The sequence below is a fragment of the Lissotriton vulgaris genome, chromosome 1_1, assembly GCF_964263255.1.
Source record: "Lissotriton vulgaris chromosome 1_1, aLisVul1.2, whole genome shotgun sequence".
NCBI lineage: Eukaryota > Metazoa > Chordata > Amphibia > Caudata > Salamandridae > Lissotriton > Lissotriton vulgaris.
Window position 1 is genome coordinate 1,268,506,357 of NC_141685.1, and position 17,902 is coordinate 1,268,524,258.

Sequence of the window (17,902 nt, forward strand, 5' to 3'; positions counted from 1 at the left end):
AAGGGGACTAATAGATGGTCAGTCCACGGGAGGGGGATTGGTAGACTAGTTTCCAGATCTACGCAGTTGCTAAATACTGGATCCAGCAAATGACCCTTAACGTGGGTTTGAGAGCTGACAGATTGGTTTAGCTGCAGTGCTGCTAGGTCACCTGTAAGTGTAATTGCCGTATGGTCTGCTACAGAGTAAAAGTGAAAGTTAAAATCACCTAACAGGGTGAAGTTAGAGGAGGTGCTGACGCGTTCGGCCACAATTGAAGCAAGGTGGTTGTGGAATTGCTTGGGGGGACCTGGGGGGCGGTAAATTAAAGTACCTGAGAAGCAGTTGTTAGGGGAGAGTTCGAGGCTGAAGGCTAGGCTCTCACAATCCGGGATAGTTTCTGGGATGACTCGGCAGAGTAACTGCTCTTTGTAGATAATTGCTAAGCCTCCTCCTTTGCCCTCAGGCCGGTCCTGACGAGTGATTTTGAAGCCGGGTGGAAGGCTGTAACCAGGGCCGGGTCTGAGTCTGAGGTAAGCCAAGTTTCCGTCAGGAAGACAATGTCAGGCATACGTTCTTCCATCAGGAGAGCAAATTCCTCCCTATGTTTAGGTAGGGATCTACAATTTGCATGAACATGCTATGCGTACATAAACCACTTGACAGCATCATCTTGGATTGTCCCAGCATTCTGTGCTGGAGGGTTGAGCCAGAAGTCAAGGGATGATGCAGCATGATCGGACTGGCATGGGTTGCCTGGCATCAGGACTTTCCACCTCCACTTAAAAACTCTTGCACAACAAAGAGAGAGAGTTGGACAGTAGCAACACTATGGACAAGTGAAAGGACAAATCTCCTTATGCCCTAATGGACTAAGGATTCTGGCCTGCAGCTGACCCTTGGTCAGTAGGTCTCTCCAGGGTCAGTGAAGTTTGCTCCATTACACCCATTAAGGACTATTAGTCAGAAGACCTGGACTTCTATGCCCCAGCAGGAGGATAGGAGCACCAGAGACAAAGCAAAGTAGAAAAGCTGCTGTTGAAGAGAGCAAGTGAAACCTCGCACTCTGCAAAGTGTGCCAATTTAGAGGCCAGGAGGCCTGCTGAAAACTTGGCTAGGGCTTGTTACAGGATCAAAATGAGCCAGGACCCAAGAAATAGGCCTTACAGGTCCAAGTTAACTAAGGGTAAAGGATCTGACATTTGACGCCCCAGCTCGAGTAATGGAGTGCGTGACCTGTCTGGACTACAAGTCTAGAAGAAACCCCCAGTATGGGCCAGTGCCCAGGGACTGGTGCAAGCATCAGCAATTATTAATGCTTAGTGAGGAGGGAACCTTGGGGCCTCCTCCCCATCTGCTGGGCCAATGTAATAAAAAATGGGTCCCGGGATCCCATCGCCAGGTCCCGAAGTTAAAAGATGTGTCCTGGGACACCAACCCCGGGGATCGATGAGGTAAAAGGAAGAGGATGCGCTGTCGCACCACCACACACAATGGCAGTGTATTCACCCTGCTCCGCATGCCCATGACTTGGGGGGGGCATGGCATCCAACACAACTCCAACACCATGCCCAAATGGAGCAGGCATGAAGAACACAAAAGCCTGGCGGGAAGAGAGCTGTGCAGTGCAGGAGTGGGTTCCCTGCTCTGCCTCTACAAAAATACACATCAGGGTGTCCCAAGTGGGACCGGTGATTCCTAACATCAGAATCTGCAAAAACAAAAAAAAGACACGGGCATGACGCTCAGGCAACAAAAAGTAGAGTGGTGGAAGCTCTTTAAATATACACGTTCCACAAAGGGAGCATCACATAATGTACTGAGGGGCTGTATTTGTGCAAAGTTTGCTTCCTTCTGGTAGCTCCAGGGGGCAGGGGAACGACTAATACCTAAAAAGAAAGCTGTGGGGGGATGCATGCGTCTCAGTAGAACCCCCAAATAAGTTTAAAAAGTGCCCCCTTAGTATCCAGGGCCAAGGAAGTTATGGCTCCCAGGATTTTCAGCATTAATTTCAGGTCTTTCCCAAAGTAAGAACTTTACTTTTAAAGCCTGGGAGTGCAAGGTCATCTATTGGTTGGTGCTATATGTTCAAGGTATGTAGCCTAAAGGATTCAAGAAAGGCACAGATATGTTATGTGATTTAAAAATGCTTTCTTTAAAAATATATTTCTGACAGTGATTTATGATAAATATTGCAAAACTTTATTGATAATATCTATGACTGAACATGTCAACAAAGTAGTCCACACCTGCTTCGGCCTTATGAGTAGTTTGAGGAAGATCTTTAAATGGATCATTCTTCCATCTTGCATGCCAATTGTGCAGGGACTTATTGTCAGTTGGATAGACTATGGGAACTCACTATTGTCCTCAACTAACACCACTCTCCAGGCCTGTTTGCAGGTCCTGCAAAATACTGCTGCAAGACTGGTGCTTAATCTCCCCCCACGCACCCCATCTCTGCCCTGCCTAAAAACCTTGAACTGGCTCCCAATAAAGAAGCGCTTAAAATTTAAGTTATGCTGCCTAGTCCACAAAACCATCAATGGACATGGACCAACATACATACAACAAAAGCTCAAACCTCACAATCCGGTAAGATCTCTCAGATCCTCCAGCAAGTCACTTCTGACAGTCCCCAGGGTACGTACGGTCAGAAATGTCGATAGGGCCTTTAGTAAAACAGCCCCCGAAGCCTGAAACTCCCTGCCCCTCCAGATCAGGACAGAACCTAACCATCTAATGTTCCGTAAGCACTTAAAAACCTGGCTCTTTCTGGCAACCAACTCATAGTCCTGCTCTTTGTATCTGTACTGAGGTATCTGCTAGCGCTCTGAGACCTTCGGGTGATTTATGCGCTCTACAAATTCATTTTACATTACATTTACATTACATTACATTACTGCACCTCGCATCGCCTTTCATTTTTGACACATCTAAGGTATGTTGTCCTAAGCAAGTGCATCCATTGATTTCTCTGGACTAAACGTGCTTAACCTTTTAAAAGTGAGTTTGATTTGTGTATGTTGGATTGTTGTTGTTTTTGTCTTGTTTTATTCAGTTAAATATTAGCTATTTTCTAAGCTGGTGTGGGCTCCTTTTGTAGTGTTTTCACTGTGTTAGTGTGTGTGTGCATGTATGTGAATGTGCGGGGGTGTTTGCATGTGTGCATGCGTGCGTGTGTGTGTGCGCAAACCACTACCAACTGGAGACCCATTTCTAACAGGCACTCTACATGCACAGCCTCTTCAACAAATGTGTTCTGTTGCCTGCCATCGGGGAATCATGGACACGCTCCATTTGGCATCCAATTCATAGAAAAGGGGCCATCACCTCTCCTGAAAACTACAGGTCAATTGCTCTACTAGTCATATTTAGTAAGACCTTTGCGAAATTGCTCCTACATGAGCTGGAGAAATGGGTAAATGACTACAACATCATCCGATGCTATCAGATGGGGTTCAGGGCGAACTCCTCAACTATGGACTATGTGTTAGCTCTTTCCTACCTGGGGATCAAGGTCATTGGAAAATTCACCCCCGCTTTATGCCTACTTTATTGATTACAGTGCAGCATTTGATGGAATTGACTAGGAACATCCTCTGTACCAAACTCACGGATTGGGAAATAACATGGCAACTCCTGTTGGCTATCACAGTGGGAGTCAGTTTTTATCAGTCACCTCATGGCCCCAGATATTATTGATATATAGGTATATTTTACTCTGTGTTTGTTTTTGGCTCTTTGACAGCATTGTAACGATTTTAAGTAATCAAACAAGAAAGTACATCTTACTTACTTATGTATTAATAAGAATATTATTTGCCATGAATGTAAATGCTATTATCATTATTGCTCCTATTATAATTATTGATAATGTAATTATTACATATTTTATCATTGAAGAGGAAAGGGAGAGGGCCATTTTACTCCAGTTTCTTTGATTTTTCTTTCTCTCTTCTACATGGTAGTTGGACAAATATTTAGGTTTTCATCGAAAAACCCACTGATATCTGACCAGTATGGCAAGAAGTTCATCTGATCAAAATTCTAGTACAAATATTAGTTAACATTGGTACTTCGATATAGTGTTCTCATGGAGGTAAAACAAATCACAGAAGTGCCACAACTACACATTCTGGTTAAAAAACAATACCAATTATGTCTCTGCTCTTTGCCCCAAAAAGAGTATGCTACGAATTCAAAGCCTTGGCGATGTCCTTTTAGTCAAACCATTGCCAGGAGTGAGGATTTCTGCTAGAGTTTCTGGATAACTACTAACTATATAAATTACTTTCACTTAGGTTAATTTGATGTAAATGTATTTATTATCTACATCATGAAAAGCTGTCTCTCCTAGACCTAAGGTATACAGCCTTGGTTTAGACCTTTATACCTATTGCAATTCTTATGTAATATTCTATGAGAAACATCTCATATTTCATACTAAAACAAACATATGGAACACCTTAAAAAGTTAACCAGCACCAATGGAGCATACCTTTGACTTGACAGCAAAGTATAATTGGTATTAAGGTTCACTCCTGCTCCATCCTGTCCATTCCATAAAGAATTCACTTACAGACAAACTCTTGTACCCGCTAAGAAGGATTTGTTAGGTAAAGACAGCCAGCTGACATGTGCTGTGATCTACAGGTATTGAGTTCAAATCAAGGTAATGTCAATCAGTTTTATGTTAATATTTGTGAATACGATGTCATTGCACACTATGATCTATACAGGCCTGACCATTGCAATACCAATAAATGCAGTGTTGATGCACGCCAAAAATAGGCTCACATAACAATGACAATAACAGTTGAAACTATCTCAATGTATGCCATAGTTTATGCGCGTATAACAATGTTGATACCAGCAGAAATAATGTCAATGTAAGCCATAATCTATGCATGCATAACAATGTCAATGTACACTATGACACCTGTACGCATAATATTGAAGATGTCAGGAAAAATATCAATGACCGCCATGTTAATTGCACACATTTTAACCAACTCATATCATTGCTATCTGATTCACCCAAGGTGACTTCCCCATCAACACCAAGTCAGAGATACGTGGTCAGCCAGGCCCTGCAACACAAACCTGAGCCTACCAATTGATTGGTTAGAGGTGGGGTGACACTTAGTCCAAAGACAAAAGCGCACCCAGGGAAAACCTCCATCGATCTCACAGATAGGAAGATACACCTCAAACAGGTCCAAGGAAATTGGCTGAAGGTACGTGTTCCCAAAATACCACAAATATAGATGCCACATAAAGTTTGTTACACTTAGCCAATCAGGACACAGCATACACACTACACGTAGTGATAACATGCTTCACACATCGGACATCTGGACACATGCACACTGGCCGACATTAGCTCTCCCCGAGGCCAAGAGCCACCTGTGTCCCCCTTATCAGATGGTTGTACTTCTTGTTTATGACTAGGCCAAGAATGCCACATTGGTTTATTGTATCTCATGAATAGTATAAATGGTCAGCCAAAACTTCTGCACAATGACAGACTTTCTTCAGGCTCTACTCTGTCGATAGTCTCCGGCTGCTGCATTTAATTAAACCAACTTCTTACTGTTTTGCCTAATGCCTCTTGTGGTTTCATTTTTTAAGGTAAATTTATATCTGAGCAACATTTCCATCCTACTAAGGCAAGCAAATCAAACAATGTGGGGTAACTTTATAATCTCGACCTTCACATATACCTACTTCACAATAATGACAACTAGCATACTGTCAAGGTAAGTAGCTGTGGAGTTAAGAAGAGTAAATCTACCCTCCTCTTCATATGCTTACCTTGATCAAATGGTGGCAGTTGACGAGGTCAATATTGTAGAGTTGATATATGTGCTGATCAATATAATTTTCCTCAATATTGTGACAAACAATACCATTGAATAGTTTATATAAACACTTAAATATTGCAAAAAGCGGGATGAAGCTATATATAGACACAAATTGTTTATTATTTCTATTATTAGTGTTTCTAGGCACATGGGAGAAAAACGATAGGCTGACAGGTCGTACTTGTTAGTGACTGGAGATGCAGCCTGTTCGTTGGTACTTGCTCCACGTTGGTTCCTTTCTAGCACCAGCACAACTCTACCATGTTCCGTCAGGCGCACTGTGTTAGCCTCCACATCCTAGAAGAAGTGTAAACATATAAAATACATTTAAAATTTACAAGTCAGTGTTTCTTGCAAGTTTGGCCTCTCCTTACTTAATGATAGATGCTACTGGTACTAGCTCCTAAACAGCTTGTCACCGTAAAACCTCTCACACTGTTTTCCAGCCCCACAAAGCAATCCAGTACCTGTGGACTGGAAAATGCTCTGTGTGCCCATCCAAATACAAGAGATCCAGGAAGAGTCACTACAAGGTTCCGTTGCCTGGAACTTGTTCCCACCAACACTGACAACAAAGAAAAACATCTGTGCTTCAGAAGAAGGCTAAAGATACTCTTTTGCAATGAAATAATCCTTGATTTGTCACCTGCAACTGGCCTTTTAAACCCACAAGCCTGTCAAACACCTAGGATAGATAAAACCACTTGTACCTCCATCAACTATGCGAGCCGAGAGAGCCTTATCGCTCAGTCTAAGGCTCTTCCTTCATAATTCACAATGATTCCTCTAATCCCCATGAGAGATCAGAAACCCTCATATCCACATGAGGTATCTTTGATAATACCACCCTTTCCAAGGGCTGGCTTGCAAAGTGCTACTGGGAGCTAATCACTCATAAGCAGAGGCTCCCTACCGGAAAGTACAGGAAGAATTATTAAAATATATGAATTAAAAATGATTAAAAAACAATTATTTCATGTAAAATATGCATTTGAACTAAATAAATAATTATTCTCACTCTAGAAATAATAAAATAAAATGTTAAGCACATTAACACTTCGAATTACATGTATATTAATATTTTAAATATGTTAATTTACTTTATAAATATTATTTTTATATAGTCACATAAAACCACCCCACTAGCATTTTTTATTTATATTGCATACATTTAATTAAAAGTTATGTTCAATTTAAATTATTTTTTAATTTAAGTTTAGAAAGTTAATTTGTTATTTTTTTTAAATAAGTTACATTAATTTTTAAAATAATAAAATATTCAATTATTCATTTTACATACTTTTTAAGACTAAAAATATATAAATTTAAATAGAAATAACATAAATTTAAACTTAAACTGGAATGCTATATTAGGTCACTGCCGCCTTTATTGTCTGTGGGAGTGGCTATGTGTGGTAGTGGACTTACTCCAATGCTGCTCTGGAGTACATCTACTACTGCTTGCCACCGTTAGGGCTGTATTAACTTAGAAACGTAGGGGCTAATTTACAAGCCCATAGCATCGTCGGTCCATCACTTTTAATATGGGAAAAAAGTGGCGCAATAGCAGCGCAAGGGGCTTGTCAATAAGCCACATATTTTGTGAATAACAATGTTCTTACACTTGTGTAGGAGAATGTTTGTATTGGCATGCCCCCCAACACCCAATTAAATTCCATTTAGTTGTAGCTGCTCCCCATTTTCCAGGCACTTACTTTTTTTTCTTTTTTTGCTATTTTTATATAGCACAAATGTGGCCCAGGGATATTAGAAAGCTTTAAATGAGAACCAGAATACATTACAACTTTTTTGTTGTTATTGTGTCTTTTTAGGCACAAGGAATTCAAATGATTCGCCCTGAATCACTGGATGTTGAGCCCAGCCCTGGTTCTTTAGTTTTAAAGACAGGAAATCTGGCTGTTAGGGCACATCTGCTCACTGTGTACTACAAATATGTATGCATACTCCCCAAATGGGACAGAATGTGAAAAAAAACCTTACCTGAGCCCGCTACCCGCAGCCTCTTCTCTATTCTCTTCTTTCTGCCTCTGCCAGCTGCAGGAAGCACCCAGGCTCCCAGGCTCCCAACGACATGCAATGCAGCATGGTGATTGGCCTGAGCACCGAACCAGAGCGCTCAGACGGGGACTATGAGGCTTTGTATATTCCTCACCAGGCTTTGAGATGCAGCCTGGTGGGGAAGATGCAAAATGTGCAGGACTGTTTGGCCGGCCTGGGAGGATCCGCCAAGTAGTCATGCGCATGTAAGCAGTGCAAACCACTCCTCTCACTGCTCTGGCCAGCCCCACCCCACAAGCCACTCACTTCAATAGGAAAAATAAAATACTAATAAAAATACGTTATTATCATTTTATTTTTCCTATTGAAGTCAGTGGGGCAATGCTCCTCTGACTTAGCGGAGAAACGCCCACTGGTATTTTGTAGTACGTCAGTAGAAATACTTTATGTATTGTGGGCCTGATTCACAAAAGTAATCTGAGACAAAATACTAACTTTACGACTTTCGATATTCACAAAAGGCATTTAGGAGTAGTAAAGTTAGGAATCCTAACTTTACTATTCCTAAATGCATTTTGTGAACACCTAAAGTCGAAAAGTTAGGATTTTGTCTCAGTTTAGGAGTAGTGAAGTTAGGAATCTTAACTTTAGAACTCCTAAATGCCTTTTGTGAATACCTAATGTCAAAAAGTTAGGATTTTGTATCAGTTTAGAAGTAGAAAAGTTGGGAATCTTAACTTTACTACTCCTAAAAGCCTTTTGTAAATACCGAAAGTCGTAAAGTTAGTATTTTGTCTTAGATTACTTTTGTGAATCGGGCCCAGTATGACAAAATGATGTTTGTAAATTGAAGATAAATTGAAATTGAAGTAATAATCTTAGTCGCCACTGGGTGTAACCATAAATTCACAAAAAAGCCCAAAAAACTGTTTGTTATCTGAGCCTCACAAAAGCTTCTGACGAGACTAGCTTCCACTCCATTCTGAAACCACAGAGCAATCCTTTCTGTCCTATGAGTGTTTACCATTGACAATAGTGTAAAGATGCCTAGTGAACCATTGATATTCACAATTAGTCATGACTGACTAGTAGAAAATGAACGTCTGGAATAATATATGGATTTTTACAGGACATGTTATTATGGATAATACTTTATAGTCACAAAAGGAACAATTATCATAGTCAATAATAAAAAGATTCATACAGAATTATTTTTCTACAGGAGACGGTCTGTTACTTAGAAAATGCATTTCTGATCTATTCTGGCAATCATTTGGCCACCCAATCTTGCCTGCTCAGGGCCTGACGTCTTCTGCACGACAAGCTCTAACTCACCCTGAGGATCCGGTTGAAGTCTTGTTTGTCCACACGCAGGAAGTGGCAGTTGTCCTCGCGCAGGATGATGGTGGCTGCCCTCGGGGCATCGTTCACCAGAGCTAACTGGCCGAAGTCGTCGCCCTCATGCAGCGTTGTCACCAGCCCCTACAAAGATACACAAGAGGTGTCCAAAAAACCCTGTTTATCGCCATTTATAACAAGCATGTGAACGTTTACAGAATTGCAGCCTTTTCGCAGATTTGTCTGGAAGTTGCAGAGTAGCAAATAGTTGTAACCCCTTTATAAAAAGATCATTTGTTACAGTTGTGTCAGCATTTCTCTGCTGTCCATCACTGGTGTACACGAGCAGTCAGTTGCACAACCAAATAACTTTTTTGCTGCATCTTGTTGGTATACAGCAGTGATACTTAAAGTATTGACCCGGGGCTGCTTGCAGCCCTCCCGACCTTCACATGCCTGCTGAACAACAGCACTGGCCTGCTGTAATTTCTCGAGAGAGCACGAAAATTCAGAAAGATGTTAAATAAAGGTTTATTCACACCTAAATGAATAGAAAAGATGCAAATAAGTTGTTGTCCTGCAACAGTGACTTTAGCAACACATTTACTTTTAAGATATCTAGCATTAAATGTGTACTAAATATGACAATAGCCTCTCCAAATTTCATAAGTGTATTTTATTAACATGCAGAGGTGATTCACATTAGTACATTAGATTTCGTTCATGCTCCTCCCACCCTGACAACAATGGCAATAGTGAACTATGAGGCAAGTTGGTAAATCATCAGGGTCATGTAGTTCCCCCTGTGTGGCCTATTTTGTTTTTATTACAGGGATAAAATTATAGTTTATTACATCAAACACAGGAGAAGGTTTTGTAGAGAGCACACCCAGAATTTGAGTATTTTAAGGTGCTCTTATATGTAATAATGAACAAAAGAGGCAAAGTAAAATAAACCAATTGCCTAGGGTCACACAATTTGGTCAAGTGGGGAAGCCGCTTTTGGGAGGCAGCTGGGGCGATCACGTGGTTGAGGAACATGGTGTGGCTGGCTAGCGCCGATCAGGAGGAACGCTGTGCGGTAGGAGAATGAACTATGTGGACTTTGCAGATTCATGCCGTGATAAAGTAAGGCGAGTTGGCGGGAGAGATGGGGTTCCGTTTGGGACATCTCTGATTACGGTGGTCTCCCTTGCATTTTTCATGTTGTCTACTGTTTACTGTTGAGCCTCGGCACTCGTCTGATTCTAACAGGGATGCAACTCCGCGCCCCCCCCCCCCTCCCCATTACAGTCTCCTCACAACTCTGTGTTCCTTTTAGGTATGGGCCTTAGTACCTGTTTGATTCCAGCAGGACGCGACTCCGCCCCTCAAGCAAGCGGGGTCCGGGCAGACACCTCTGAGGGGACCGCTCAGAAGGCAATAACAAGGCTACAATGTATATATAGAGGGGCAGGAGTTTCTTTTCCCGCAATAATACCACATGAGCATATTTCAAAGTTAATTGCAATCCAGGAGTGGATGTAGAAGGAGAAGGTCCCTGTATCAAGGGACTTACTTCTTAATGTTTTGAGCACTCGGGGACCAGAGAGATTAAAAGGAATAGGGGGGTCTGATACGGAACAAGTTCAGGGGCAGGAGCAACTCGCATAAAAGGCACCAAACTCTCTTAGTCATTTTGGGAATGCTGGAGCCCTTCAAGAAGCCCTCAAGGGTGTACAGCCTCTCTTAACTGCAAGGAATAGATATCTTTTGCGTTACATGCCAGGAAAGAAGAGTCCTACTGCGAGGCAAGTTAGTACTCCCCAAGCTATAACTCCGGTTAAGAAACCTCCTAAAGGAGGGAGAGTGATATAGTGTAAAAAAGAAGCAGCAGCTTTACTGTCTAAACTGCCACCCTCGCTCAGGTCATATCTTAAAATCATGGAGCAAGTGGCAGGCCCAGCAATGACTGAGAAGTCTCTTGAGGCAAGAGGGAAGGGGGCAGGCACCCCAGTTTTACAGGCAGGGCAGAAAGAGTTCAGTGAGCCATTGAGTTTGGAGAATCGTTTCTCTCCTCTTATGGGGACTGTGGTAGAAAGCTTGGAAGAAATTATATCCAGTACCCCAGGGGCTCCGAGTACTCCTGCACAGATTTTTTCCACGTCTATTCCGACGCCTAAGCCTGTCCCTAAACCTATGCTTATACCACAACTTGTGCAAGAGGAGGGTTTCAGTAGGGAGGGGCTCCCATGAATCAATGAAGAAGTGGTGAGGATGGACCAGGGTGTTTTGGGAGAGGCTCCCTTGACAACTCAGGTGACAGATCTTTTACTGAAGTTAAGACAGGGTATGTTGTCTAGGTTTGAAACCTCTGAGCATAATCAGAAGGTTATACAGGATCGCGTTGCGTACGTCAGCATTGGAGGAGGGCGCAAAGGTGCTGGGCGAGGCCATAGCAGGAAATTCCAAGGAAATAGTGATCCTTAGAGAAGAGAATAAGACCTTACAAGAGGATCTGGAAAGGTTGGAACTCCATGCTAGATGAAACAATGTTCGTATCTTGGGGTGTACGAAAACGCAGAAGGCTCGGACATTAAGGGCTTCGTATGTAAACTCTTGGGAGACCTGCTTCAGGATAGGAGGGACATTGATTGGGATAAAGAACTCCAAAGGGCTCATAGAGACCCGTATAGACTTCACCCAGGGAGAAAGGCCCCAAGGAGAATTTTAGTACACTTCTTAACCTTTTCGATCAAGGAGTTGGTGCTGGGGCGAGCGTTAAAGGAACGAGAGTCAAAATACGGGGATGCCACATATCAAATATGTTTGGACCTGGGTAAAAGAACCTCTCAGTGACAGTGGGAGCTGCGCTCCAAAATGAATGAGTTACTTTCCAAGGGGACCCTAATCCAAATGAAATTTCCTGCCATGCTTAAGATAATGTGGCGTAACAAAATGCACATGATTAGAGACCCTATGGAGGTTGATGGTTTATTAAAACAGATGGAAAACCCAAAATAGGGATAGTTCATATATATAGATGTATATAGGAAATCCACATTGTTAAATAGTAAGACACAATATACGTAAGAAATACACAATGGTTAAGTGTAGATAATGATGAAGAATTTAGTGCACTTTGTATCCTGGAATGTAACTGGTTTGAGTTATGCAAAGAAGTTAGGTCGAGTATTGGAATTTGTGAAGAGATCTGAGGCGAACGTTATACTATTACAAGAGATGCATTTAACAAAACATGAATTTGTGAATGCCTTTAAAAAATGGTCTTGGGTGCAAGATAACGTCTGCTCGGATCAAAGTAGCAACACGAGGGGGGTGGCCATTCTTATAAGAAATAATGTTGGTATTATAGTAGAAAGTCAGCAGACAGATTCTTCTGGGAGGTGGGCCCTAGCTAAGATAAAAGTACAAGGAACATCTGTAATTGTAGTTAGTTATTACGGGCCCAATGAAGATAACATGGCTCCACTAATCAAATTGAAATCATGCTTAATGTCTTTTAACACCCCAGTGGTAATTGGAGGGGATTTCAACTTAGTGTTCAATAAAAGCTTTGATAGAACCTCCAAAGCTAAATATGTTATGCCACCAAAAACTATGGCAGTGCTTAAAAATATGATTAGAGAGCTAAACTTAATCGATATTTGGAGACATAAGATGGGGGATAGAGAGATTTTAACTTTTTTAGTAAAAAGTATGGCCACCATTCCCAAATTGATTATTTTTTTATTAAACTATGAGCTGGTATCTGGGATTGAAACGATTAAGCATGTACCTGCTATATTTTCGGATCATTCGGCTGTCCTCTTATCACTAAAAACCCCCAATAAGAGGGGTATACCCAGATGGACTCTGGATAGGACAATTCTGTTGGATGAGGGGGTAATTTACAAAATGAAAGAAGAGGCAGTGATGTTTTTTGAAGCTAACAGTGGGTCAGCCATACCTCAAATTATTTGGGATTCCTTTCAGGCCTTTTTGAGATCTATAGGTGCAAGTATTATGGCAGGTAAAAAACGTAGTGCGAGGCACCAAGAAGAAAGGCTTTTGGAAGCCATTAAGAATAAAGAGCAGGAGGTACAAAAAGCTTCCCTTGAGAGCTCTAGTAATGTGGCGTCTCTTAGGAAACAACTAGAACTGTTGCAATCAGAATATCAAGGAGCCCTGGATAAAATATTAACAGATAAATGGAAGGTTAGTAACCTGCAGCATTTTTACTATGGGAAGAAAAGTGGTGTCCTGTTGGCATGGAAAGCAAAGACTGATAGAGTGCGTAACCAAATAAAATGCCTGAGAGATCATATGCCAGGGGACATATTGGATAATAGTGCCAAAATTGGGCTGGAGGTCTCTAGACAGATGTGTAAATCAACAGCACTATACGGAGCTAGCGTATGGGGTCACACGGATGTCTCTGCCCTACAAATTGCAGAAAATGCTTTTTTGAGGTTCCTCCTGATGGCCCCAAAGCGATCCTCAACGTACGCATGTCATGTTGAACTAGGCGTCCCATACATTGAGGATCTGGCAAGAATACAACCGCTACTCTTATGGCGCCGCATCTGGACTTCAGAAAAAAATGCACTCGCCAAGATGATAGTGGCAGATGCTATGACACTAGACCACGCTCTAAGAATAAAATGGCTAGCTTACATCAGGAACTTTTTTATTGACCTAGGAGTAGAAAAATACTACTCCACTCCTGAAAAGATCTGTGAACTTTCGAAAAAGCAATTAAAAGCACTAGCCCTGGGACATTTGGAAAATCTGAGACTACAATCTGAAGCAGGCAAACCGTCTGTTCAACATGCTGTAATGGTTCAATCTACTTTTTCTATTCAGCCTTATCTAAATCTTAAGAACAGTATCTTTGATCGTTTTCTTCTGATAAGATTTAGATTAAATCTATTTCACAGGTTAATAGCTTTCCCAGTAACAAACGCATGGGATTCGACTTTACCCCCGTGCCCTTGTGACGAAAAGTCAGCACAAACCACTTTACATACAGTTATGTTCTGCAAATTTTATCATGAACATCGTAAACTCTGGTTATTGACTCTGTTAAAATCCTGGGGCTTTAGGCAGTACCGTCCTGCCATGTTGTGTTTACAGCTTTTAGACACTGAACTCACCTGCTACCATGTTCTTAACTTTTTGAAATGCATATACAGACACAGGAAAAACCTGTAAAGTAATTTCCATAAATCACAGTACTGTAAATAATTTGCGAAACCTATTATTGTATGTGAAATCATTCTGCATTTCAACATTTTATTTGTTCAACTCTGTTTTTTAATGATTGATTTACTATGTATTAACATTGCTTTTATGGATTTCTAATACTGAAATTCCGAATAAAGAATTTAAAATTTATAATTTCTAATGTGTAAATTGTATAAGGAAGACACTTGAACGTTTTTTTAAAGAAATCGAACTCCCAAAGTTGAGAGAAGATCAGAAGGCAATATTATCAGTAGATATAACAGAAGAGGAGATCCAACAACAGTTCAGGAAAAGGGCTAGAGGAAAAGCTGCAGGGCCTGATGGCCTTCCATCTGAAATCTATCTTAACCTCTTAGATGAGGTGGTACCAGAGCTCAGGGAACTTTTTAATTTAATACTAAGAAAGGTGGAAGATCCTCCTGTAAGTTGGGCCAAGGCAACAGTAACATTGATACTGAAACCCAATAAGGAACCCCTAGCGGTTGGCTCATATAGGGCCATATCTCTGTTAAACACGGACTATAAGGTGTTTGCGGGGATTTTGGCCACCAGAATTGCAAAGAATATTAAGAGCATAATACACAAAGATCAGAAAGGCTTTATTCCTGGAAGACAGCTTAACAAATTAACTTTTCAAATATTGGGAGTGATAGATTTGGTGGAAACCTATAATCTTCCTGTGACGCTGGTGGCAGTAGATGGCGCAAAGGCTTTTGACCAGGTTCACTGGTCATATCTGTGGGAAGTCTTAAAGCTATTAGTATTTCCTCTCAATTTATTAAAGGCCGTCCAACTTCTGTATAAATCACCAAGAGCAAAGGTTTTGGTTAACTTGGAGTTAACCGATTGTGTCAATATACTACGTGGAACTAGGCAGGGATGTCCCCTGTCTCCTCTTTTGTTTAATATGTATATTGAACCATTAGCTGCACGGATTAGACAACACCCCGCTATCATTCCTTTCAGATATGGGAATCTGGAGATTAAGTTAGCGCTTTATGCAGACGATCTTTTACTCTATACCCTGAATCCGCAAGTGTCTATTCCGATATTAATGGCTGAAGCCGAAGCATGTGGAAGGGTTTCAGGATACAGGGTAAATATAAATAAGACCAAAATTATGGAATGGAATCATCCAGTACAACAACTACAGGCAAAATCGAACATGCGCTACCATGGCGTTATAACTACGCAGAAACTGTCAGAAGTCACTAAGGTAAATTAGGAAAAGATTAGGCAGGAAGTAGAGAAATTGCTGCTTAGATAGGCAAATCTCCAGTTAAACTTGTACGGTAGGGTACATCTTATCAAAATGATTATTTTACCCAAAATAACATTTCTTTTTAAATTGATACTATTATTGTTTGATAGAACGCAAATTGCTAAACTCCAAGGAAGGCTAGGAAGCCTAATTTGGGCTTCCAAGGGTTCAGGCATATCTTGGAAGAGATTGAGGAGGAGATAGGAGAAGAGTGAGCTGGCCTTAACTGATTTCATGGCGTATGGGTATGCTTTTCTTTTTAAGAATTGTAGGATCCTTTTAAATAGGGTTGACAGTTCTGCTATAGGCAGCCTGTTTGGACCCATGCTTGGAGAACTAAGGGAGGGCCAAGACAAATTTTTGTTTAAGTTCAGAGGCCCGAAGTTCTTCAAAAAAGTAAGGTTGAAGATTTTACTGAATGTTTTGAAAGCATGGGTTCATATTCAAAAAAAGTTAGGAATTCCATATTATTCGTCTAGGGCCCCGATTTGGGAGTCCCCAGGACTCCGGAGTGTCTGAATGATTCACTTAGTCTTCCATTAAAGGCTTCGGGTATTTCTTGCTGGGGGATTTGAAGATGGTAACCGAGCTATTTAGTTGGGAAAATCTGAATTGAATTGTGGGGGGCAATTTAATTAGGTTTAAATATTACCAGCTCTCTGCGTGGTGGGGGGATCAAAACTGGAGTGAAGAGGAAGATGATACTTGGTTAGATCAAGTGATTAAAACTGGTGTTATTAAGAAGGAGGTAGTTTGTGGTACCAATTTTTGATCAATGCAGAAGATGAGTTAGAAAGAGACATTCAGAGGCTCTGGGGGGAGGACATTCTGAATATTGATTTGAGGGAAGCGTGGTTGGCCTAATTTATATTGCTGAGAGAAAGTGTGAAGCCTGCTTATTTAAAACGTAACCACCTCTTCACTGCATATAGGGTATATTGGTCCCCGGCGAGACTAGAAACATGTTTAGGGACACACTATGAATACCCAAGATGCAAAAATCACGATATTCATGTCTTTCTTACATGCCCTGAAATTGAGAAGTTTTGGTTCGAGGTGTGCCAGTTTTTAACTGAAGTTACAGGTATTATTGTGAAGGTCTGTCCCGCCCTGGTCTTTTTTGGAATTTGGCATGATAGCACTACTCATATTAGTAAATTAGACGCAAGATTTATTTTTTATGTCATTCTTTTAGGAAGAAGAGAGATTTGTAAATCATGGAAGCCGAATCTTCCACCGCACTTCCTGGAATGTAAAAAAAGTGTTATATATATAAGTAAGCAGGACCTATTGTGTGATTCTAGTAGTAAAGAGAAAGTATGGCTCAAGTTGGTGGACTGGATCCAAAAATTTGTGGTCCAATGCTTAGGCCAATGTTGAGCTGTCGGTCCTGTGTTCCTTCGGTGCTATGGGCACTCCTGGGAAGGGTGGAATTAGAAACAGCTTTTAGCTCTTGATTGGAAGGACTCCAACCTGCCCTGGTTTCCCAGGGAAGGGTTCAAGTATAGCCAGCACGTAAATTGGCAGAATGAGGATTACAAAAAAAACTGAAAAAAAAGTGGGGAAGCCGCTTTTGATCCAAGGTTTTCTGCTTTCCCATACACCCACTTTACCCTGTTCCCCGTAAAGACTCTCTCCCACCCTACTGGCATTAATCAGGCCATGAGGCACACCACAGACCATACTTTGTGGCCCCTGGGGCAATATTTGCGAGTACCCATGCCCATGGTATAGAGAGGTGACCACATCCCCTCCAGGTCATTACGGACTCTGTTACCAGTCCTGGACCTTCAGGTAATAATGTAATGCATTCTAGGTGTTATATTCATATTGTGCTTTTGTTGACCTACTTAGACTAAGACAACTGAAATCAATGATTTATCTATGAAAATTGGGTTTGTAGCGGCAAGAGTGGGGTGGCCACTCTATATGAGACATGCCTAGGGGAACAAAAGGATTTCCTCCAGCAGACTACATTCTATTCTATTCTGCATGTCTTGTAGAGTGCATAGCTACCCTAAGGCCTCCCAATGCTAGAACAATCTCAATATCCACAGCTCACTGGAAGAGCTATGCGCCGAAAAGACTGGGGTTTCAAGGCATTATAGAAAGACAGCGGGCGCAGTACAAGGGGGAGGGTGTCCCAGAGTTCCACATAATCAATAACTCCTTGAAATACTCTTTTGGGTACTATGCGAGAGACAGCCATGAG

General features: G+C 41.4%; 1 protein-coding gene across 1 annotated transcript in view; it reads right to left on the reverse strand.

The window, feature by feature from the left end:
- RAPGEF3 (Rap guanine nucleotide exchange factor 3) overlaps window positions 1-17,902 on the reverse strand; it is a 977,833-nt gene that overhangs the window by 464,663 nt on the left and 495,268 nt on the right. Inside the window, exons 9-10 of the mRNA XM_086964721.1 lie at window positions 9,201-9,347; window positions 6,028-6,143 (exon numbers count right to left, since the gene is read on the reverse strand). Coding sequence (XP_086820847.1) covers window positions 6,028-6,143; window positions 9,201-9,347 — 263 coding nt within the window. The remainder of the gene's footprint in view (window positions 1-6,027; window positions 6,144-9,200; window positions 9,348-17,902) is intronic.